We start from the raw sequence: 8,746 nt of genomic DNA, 5'->3' as shown, positions 1-8,746 counted from the left end.
TTATGTTCAATAAAACAATTCCGACCCCTTTGAGCATTTAGCATCAGACTGATGAACTGTTCATATTGAACATGTGTCTGCCTCGTGGCTCCTTCATGTGTGAGTATGTTTATCTTTACAGTAAGAACAGGTGAGTCATTTCCTCTGCCCCCTCAAAATCTGAGAGCATGCCAACAAAGAATGGAACATTTTACTTCCCTTTAAAAACAGATCCCCTCCAAACTCAAGCATAAAAATGGTAACAAATATTTAAACAGTCCCTCCTCTTCCTACTTATCTGTTATGTGTCACTCTGTCACACATGATCTGCAGGAACTTTTCTTACACCTGTTGCTTAAGAAATGAAACTTTGACCCCTCCACTCCTTTACACTGTTACTGGAAATGTACAATATTTTATTGCCACATGATTTTACTGCTGCACTTAAGACTTTGAAAAAATCAGTTCAAGCTTCTTATTCATGAACTCAGACCAAGCTTTGTGCAAACGTTGTCTGCCTGTAAGAGTGGGAGATCCAGCTGAACTACTCTGAGCAAACAGGCTCTGCCTGCAGCTCCAGTCTGAACACACACACACACACACACACACACACACACACACACACACACACACACACACACAGAGAGAGAGAGAATAGAATCTCCTCTGTTCTCTCTCTGGACAGGTCTAATTACATTGAATTATAAATCAGACAGAAAAATGTTTCCACACTGCAGAGAGTCAGATTGTGTGTGACTGTGTCTGTGTCAAATGAAAGGTAAAGGAGATGTTAAAAACAAATGGTTAATATTCCACCTCTACCAGGAAGTCATTCACATATCTTTGTTGTATTTTATTTCCTTTATGTCCTCTCTGACACAACCTGTTGAATAACACACACACACACACACACACACACAGACACACACGTACACATTTCAGGGAAACATAAAATCTGTGGAGCAAATGTGTTTTCTCGTGTGTTCCCCCCAAATCTTGAATGACATTCACATATTAACACACTTTGTGGTTTAAAACAGAATACAAAATAAAATAAGATAATCAAATATAATAATTTCATAGTACTTGATACAAAGTACTATAATCGTGTATACCGCTCTCTGAACTGGGAAGCTGAGCATAGACCAATCCAGCTGAATCCCATTTGTTGACAAAAGAAATCTAAACGCTTTTAAATGACACTGTTTTCTGGTTAAATGGAAAAAGGTGACAAACATTGCAGCACACATCCATGGTCACAGCTGAAACTTGCTAGAAAATGACATTTCTATCCATTGCTTTATTAATTATTTCATTTATCTCTTGGAGCATATGAAGCAGATATAGAGCATATGAAAACGTATAGAATTTAAAGTTCCAGTGTGTAAGATTTAGTGGAAAGGGATTTTGGGCAGAAATTGAATATAAAATAATCCAAGTGATGTTTTCACTGGTGTGTTTCATCTAAATTGTATGAATTGTTGTTTCCTTTAGCATAGAATGGGCCCTTTATATTTAAATGTACTTGTATACATGTTTTTTACTGTGGTCCAAACTGGACAAACTAAAACCTTTTGAGTTTTCATGAGAACTCACCACAGGTTCTCTTTCACGTTTGGAAGGGGAGGGTGAAATGAGGAGTATTCAGCTGCACCATGACACTTCACTTGTAGATGTCACTAAATTCTACACACTGAACCTTTAAAGGAGTTTTACAGCTGTGGTCTCTGAGACCCAAAACAAATGTAATGCATCGTTCTGATTTGCAGATTTTTTTACACATCAGGTTTAGAAGTTATTCCCATAACATAAGAAAAAAATATGAAATGTATATTTGTATTTTAGGTATGTTTCCTGAGCTGTAAAGCTGGTGCAGGCTGTCCGGACCATGAACAGAAAAACAAGCCTTTTCAAGAAACTTCAAACTGCTAACTGTCAGATACTGCTGCTAAACACTGTCCTCTTTTGGCTGAAACGTGTAGCAGCCTCCATGAGGTCATTGTCTTCCATGAATATGTGTGAACTTGTAAGTTTGAAGTTCATCAGTAACGCTCACTCACACTCGATGAGACAGGTCATACAGAAAATGGGTTTATTTGTGATACAGCAGGATTTTGTTTGTTGTCTTACATCACATACACATGTCCCCGTGCATTCTGCATCAAGTCATTTAGTCTTCTTCGTTTTTAAATCTACTTGTGTAACTGTAACAGTACAGAATGAATCATCTGAAGTTTTTTTTTTTTTTTGCCTTTCTTTATTTTTATGTTCGCACTGATCATCATTATTTCACAGAGACTGTTTACATCAAAGTTTCTTTACACCCCAAGAAACAAACCAAAGAAACCTACCATCATATATGAATCAAGTTTACTGGCAAAACAAACGATACTGTCGGAAAAAAACCTTTGCCTCATCGCCTCAAACTGTGGTGCAAAACCTGCCTTTTGAGGGCATAGAGAAATAAATCTGCAAATCATTCTATATACCATAGATAAATATATGTGACTCAAACGAGCTCAAAGAAAGTCAATGTGAAGTCATGACGAATTATAAGGCCACAAAACCCAAATGATAAAACTCATGATTAAACATGTTGAATATGAACAATGCATTGACAGGTTGGAGTGAATATACAGTATGTTGCACTGTCACTGGTGAGTGAGTAGCAGTACCCAGGTATGGCACACACAAAACATGTTTTACTGACAGAAATTGGTGGATTCTGCTGGTATCAGGGGCGAAGTAGTGACTCGTCTCCGGTTCAGAGCTGAGCCACAGACGTGCTGATGAATCTCGGAAAACTACCAACACCCACGTATAAATCTGCTTATCCTGCTTTCTGTCACATAATTAATAAAATAAATTACAGTACAGCCATTTATAGATTCATCGGCAATATTCACATTCAGTAACACAGAGTTATCAGTGACAGAATCACCAACCCCTTCCCGCTCCCTCGATATGCAAGTTGGAGACAAAAACACATGAAGCAAGAGCAACCTGAAGCAGTTTGAGTGACTCACGTGGACAAAAACAAGATGGCAGACGAGCAGCATCTATGCTGGTCTTGTGTGTCTTGTGTTTATGTGCAGGTCAACCGATACACTGCTTTCACATTTAGAGACCATGAAGCTGACTACACAGTTTTAAGCACATAATAATAAGCAGGAAGTGGCGACAGAGTTGGTTTCTGCATCCTGACTGTTAACAACACCAGAACACAATCAGGCTAGTTTGAGGAAATATAACAAACAGCGTCAACATCCATGCAGCTCAGAGGATGAAAAAGGATACGCAACAATACAAGCGACATCTACTACGGCGCATGCAGGTCAGGCGGTCGAGAATGTGCAGAGCACTTTAAAAGATTTAAAAAGGGGCGGCTTCAGCACTTTGGGATCTCACGCGCAGAATATAGAAAGATGCCACAGATATCAAAAGGTTTAAAAATGAGGCAGTAAGAGGACTGTTGTTGTGTGTCTGAGCCGCTTACAAGAACACATAAATTTCATATGTACACACGTTATCTGAGTATCAAAGTGCCTCTGCGTTGCTCGTAAAATTTAAAGTAAGCGCAACTTGAATCATGGTGATGTGAAACTGCCAGCTGTGATTGTTCTCATGGCTCCCACAAGAGAAGAAGGAAAACAAACGCACAGGAAGTGCAAACGAAACCGATAAGTCCTTTGGATGGACGACTGACAGAGATGAACACACAGTACACTGCACTTAAGGACAATAGGTGGACACAGGAAAAGCAAGTGTCTGCTGTGATTGCTTACGGTTAGTGTTCTTGTGAGTGCACGTGTGAGTGTGTGAGTGGTGAAATACAGAGTATTTGAGAATCTTTTTGCAATGTGAGATGAAAACTCTCGGAAACCTAAAAAAGAAAGCTGAACATCTCCCACAGACCCTGAATCTTTCTTTGCACCGATCAACCAAAACCCTTGCTCCTGACCCACAGCCCCATTTTCAAAAATAAAATCAATATAAAGGTGGATGGGTGCAGCTGCCAGCTGCTGTCTCCAGATGTCTTCTTATTTCTTGTTCTTGAGTTGATTGGCCAGCCAATCAAGACCCTCATAGAGGCCGTCACCGCTGGTGGCGCAGGTAGCTTGGATGTACCAGTTACGGTGGCGCAGGGAGTGTAAGCCCAGCTTGTCTGTGATCTCAGCAGCGTTCATGGCGTTGGGTAAGTCCTGTCAGAGAGGTGACAGGTCAGTGAGGAGAAAGTGCTGCCCTCAATCTGAGAGGATTAGTGATGTGTGGCCTGTGGCTAAGCATGTATGCATTTACTGTGGATGAATAATGAAACATCTCATAATAACATAAGAGCTCTCTCAGTTAGTGTTTGTTGATTCCTTGTCGAGCTGCCTGTGCTTTTTTCCTCGTGCTTGCTTGGTCTCTCCCTCTTGCACACTTGTGCTATCATCCTCTAAGTTTTACCATCCACACAGACAGCCTAACCTCAACATTTCAGCTGCAGATGTGTGTGTACCCGAAAGTAGGATTTAATGCAGTTCTCTTACACGTGAGAACATCTCCTTCACTCTCTGTGTACCTGTCAGTCAGGCTCTGTGTGTGTGAGCGCAAACTGACTGAGTCAATTCTGTGGGAAACACTGTGTAAAGTCAATTATTACCTGCACTGCTATGTGTCTGTTTGACAGCCTGTTACCAAGATTATGCAAAAGCTACTGAACCAATTTAAATGAAAATTTAGTTAAACTTGGTGGAAAGATGGGAAATGGGTCAGTAAAGAACCCATTAACTTTAGGGGCAAATCCCAAATTTTATTTATCACTTTCTTTGCACCAATTAAAATATCTTTTTACTAATTTACAAAAACGTCTCGGTTTTTTATTGTTTCTATGTGAAAATATACAACTTTTCCTTATCATACTTGATTGTACATGAATGATCTTTTGATGTTGGATGCCCCAAACTAGCATTTCTTTCTTTTTTCCTCTCTTCATGATCTGGTAAGTCATGAATTCTAAAGGATATACTTGATTCACAAAAAGAAATGACTTTAATCATTCACATACAGTTTTTCTGACAGTTTATATTCCATGTATACTTTCATGATATGCACTCAGCATCCATAGAAGCAAAATGCTGTTATGCACAGATGAGCCACACAGAGAAGTTGAATTGTAAACCAAAGATAAAACAGGAAGTAGGTTTTCAGAGGCTGATCTTCTGCTAAAAGCCTGTTGTATATTAGTATGTACTGTATATGTGTGTATGTACATGCAGAACAGTAATGATTTCTTGCCTGTTTATTGGCGAACACAAGGAGCACTGCATCCCTCAGCTCGTCCTCAGCAAGCATTCTCATCAGCTCCTCTCGTGCTTCGTTCACACGCTCTCTATCGTTACTGTCCACCACAAAGATTAGACCTGCAACAGCAACAACACGCTAACATCAATATATTCTTAAGAAGGAGAGGCACTAACACCATTAAGTCTGGTGTTAGCTTCTAATTAGCTCTGCTCACCCTGTGTGTTTTGAAAATAGTGTCTCCAGAGGGGACGAATCTTGTCTTGCCCACCCACGTCCCACACAGTGAAGCTGATGTTCTTGTACTCCACCGTCTCCACGTTAAACCCTGGAAACAGGAGCAAGTACATGCACCATGTAAAGCAAACACAGGGGCCTATCATAATGTACATGACCACATTTTGGTTTCCTGTTCACCTACCGATGGTTGGGATTGTGGTGACGATTTCACCCAACTTGAGCTTGTAGAGGATTGTTGTTTTTCCTGCAGCATCGAGCCCCACCATCAAGATCCTCATCTCCTTCTTACCAATGAGGCTCTTCAGCAAATTCCCGAAAATATTTCCCATGATTCAGATTAGAGATTTTCAACTTTAAAGAGCAGCAGTAATCGTGATGCTGGAATCCAGTGTCAGTTGACGAAGGGGGATAAGTTACGAAGGACGGCTGGAAGAGAGAAACAGAGAAAGAAACTGTTTAGTGATACTTGGAAGTGTGTTGCAATACACATTAAAACTAAAACAGAATTACTAGTCTGTAAGGCCTTTGTTAAGTTACACTGGCAGAAATGCTCCAGCCAGCCCTCTCTCACCTTTCTAAAAGACGACTCCATAAAATCTCACCTCTACATGCATTCTCAAAGACAGGGGCGCAGCTATGCTAATTGCCCCCAGTCATCACAACAGAGAGGGGGAATGAGATGTCAGTACCATGACCCCCAGGCTACAGTGCAATCTGTTCAGATCCCTGTTGCTGTTTTTTTTTTTCTTCCCCCTCCTTCAAATGTTAGTTTTCAACGCCAAGCCCTCAGAGCACATGTAAAAATGTCCTATATTACCAGGCCTAGCATAAAATACGTTCAGTTAATCTGTCTAACATAAAGTCATCTGATCTAAACCAGAGAAAGAGACAAAAGGAGAGTACATTTCACCCTCTAGTCCACATGATGCTTAGCAGCACTCGTCAACATGGTGAAATGCTGCGTGGTATCTAAATATTGTACTTCAAGCAGTGTCAAGTCAGCAGGGCAGCATGGTGTTGGGGGGGTTAACTCTGTCACCTCACAGCAAAAAGGTTTGAATCCCAGGTTAGGGTCTTTTAGTGTGGAGTTTGCATGTTCTCCCAATGCGTGTGGGCATGTTCTGAGTTCTCCAGCTTCCCCTCACAGTCCAAAGAAGCGAGGATCGGGGTTAGGTTAAATTGACCGAGTGAGAGCGAGAGTCAAAGTCTGTTTATCTCTGTATGTTGGCCCTGCAATATACACTGGCAACATGCTCAGGGTGTACCCTGTCTCTCACCCAATGTCAGCAGGGATTGGCTCCAGCTCCCTCTGCAACCCTCAAAGCAGAAGAGGTATAGATATTGGATGAATGCAACATTTTCAGTCTTTGCGAGCCCTTGATTCAGACAACGAACCAGACTAATCCAACTAAGAGTTAAAAACTAAACCTACAGAGGAGAAACACAGACTCTCATTCAATAGATGCCATGTAAATAACTTAACGGGAAACAGAATAATGGGGAGTAAAGTGCAGACGCTTATAAAAACATGGATGGCAAACACTGTGGTACATGTTGATCACAGTGTGTTGTCTTGTGTACTCAGTGTAGGTGACAGTGGTGCTATCTATTCGTTCAGATGTATCTGCAGCCATCCTGGATGGAATGACCCTGCAGACAGAAGCAGCAGCTCAGACGAGATCAAGAGGAGGGGTCTCACCATCACTGTCCATGGTGCTGAAGAGGACCCCCCCCCCCCCCCCCCCCCCGGGTTCAAACACTCAGCTGTGTGCCGGTGATGTTAGCAGACACACGGCCTCTGATAACATCCATTCATCCAGACCCGCGGGACTCCGGTTCGCGTTAGCCGGCGGTGCTACGGTGCGTAACGACACCGCTAACCTGCAGCTGTTAGCCGTGTCGGCCCCGCACACTGCCCCGCACACTGCCCCGCTCCTGTTCACACCAAAAAAATCGCAATTCTTCATTTTAGCACGGAATCTTGATAATGTCTAGTAACACGTTTCAGTGCGTGTTAGCTTGAACCGCTGAATCGATGAGACGTGACGGTAGCTAGCGGCGAGTATCAGCCCCACACATCCGTCCTCAGCGGGCGTCCCGCTGCCACGGAGACGAGCCCCGCTGCTTCAGACCGGGGGACACCGAAGCCACGCGACCGCCACGGAGGAAACACACACACTGTTGTTTTGTCGCCCACAGGAACATCCGTGTATCTGATCGTGTTGATGGAGGCAGTGTCCTCACTTACCTGCGATGAGGAGTCCTCTACTTAACGTCTCACAAGAATTTCCAGGGAACGATCGGCAGCACACGAGATCTCGCGAGAGTGGAGGTCAAAACCAAAACTGAAATTTGTTTTGACAGGTCCTGCGGTTTTTTTTAGATTTTTTCATGACGATTGAACCATCAGATAGATTTGACTCGTTTCTATTATTTTTGAACACGGTCAGCTCAGCCCTGCTTTCTTTTATGCAGCAGATATTTTTATTTTGCATTAGTGAGTGACTGAGGACTGATGGGGAGAGATGAATGATTTCAAATCTGTGTCAACCAATCCAAACTCAAATACAGCCTCCAGATTTTCACTGATTACTTAAAAAGGGATAGCTGATAAACACCAACAAATAAACCCATTCAATCCACACAATTTAAAGGATGGTTGAAACTGTTGTAGCTGGCAGGACGCTGATTTGTGAAAACACTGGTTCCTACAACCTCTGATAAATTACACGAAATCTGTTCATATGGGTAACAGATGTTTTAAGGCATAGTCACTTTTTTCCATTTACAAACCAAAGAGCAAACCCCTTGCAGTGTCGCAGTGAGTCATATCAGTGCAAAGACAACACAACAGTACACACACACAGACACACACACACAAGCACTAAGCCAGGACCCTGAAGCCCAAACAGCTTTCATTTTATTATTTACACCTGTGTTATAGTACCAGCAGGGCAGGGGTCTAATAGTCAGAACAAGTCACACCTTTATGTGTGTATGTGTGTGTGTGTGTGTGGGTGGGTGGGTGTGTGTGTGTGTGTGTTTGTGTCACTTTCAATATTGAAAACTATCTTTTCAGTTTGCAGGACAGAAAGCTGAGTGACATCAGAGGCTTCACTCACTAAAACTCAGCAAAGCATCTCAGATTCCAAGAGAAAAAGAAAAGCCACAAGCTTTCCAAATTACACCGGCCTGTGTGTATGCAAGTAGTTTTACGTTTGGTGATGATGAAGTGGAAATT

At 42.1% G+C, this 8,746-nt stretch overlaps 1 protein-coding gene across 1 annotated transcript; it reads right to left on the bottom strand.

Moving 5' to 3' along the window:
• Window positions 1-2,057: 2,057 nt before the first annotated feature.
• On the bottom strand, window positions 2,058-7,867 carry arf3b (ADP-ribosylation factor 3b). The gene is made up of 5 exons (XM_020087028.2): window positions 7,754-7,867; window positions 5,687-5,931; window positions 5,483-5,593; window positions 5,260-5,384; window positions 2,058-4,181 (listed from the first exon to the last, which is right to left on the bottom strand). The coding sequence occupies exons 2-5, from the start codon at window positions 5,832-5,834 to the stop codon at window positions 4,020-4,022; spliced, it is 546 nt and encodes a 181-aa protein (XP_019942587.1). The 5' UTR covers window positions 5,835-5,931; window positions 7,754-7,867; the 3' UTR covers window positions 2,058-4,019.
• Between the last annotated feature and the right edge of the window lie 879 nt (window positions 7,868-8,746).

Source organism: Paralichthys olivaceus, chromosome 2 (genome assembly GCF_024713975.1).
Source record: "Paralichthys olivaceus isolate ysfri-2021 chromosome 2, ASM2471397v2, whole genome shotgun sequence".
NCBI lineage: Eukaryota > Metazoa > Chordata > Actinopteri > Pleuronectiformes > Paralichthyidae > Paralichthys > Paralichthys olivaceus.
Note: the sequence above shows the minus strand (reverse complement) of the source record. Positions and strands in the feature narration are given on the sequence as shown.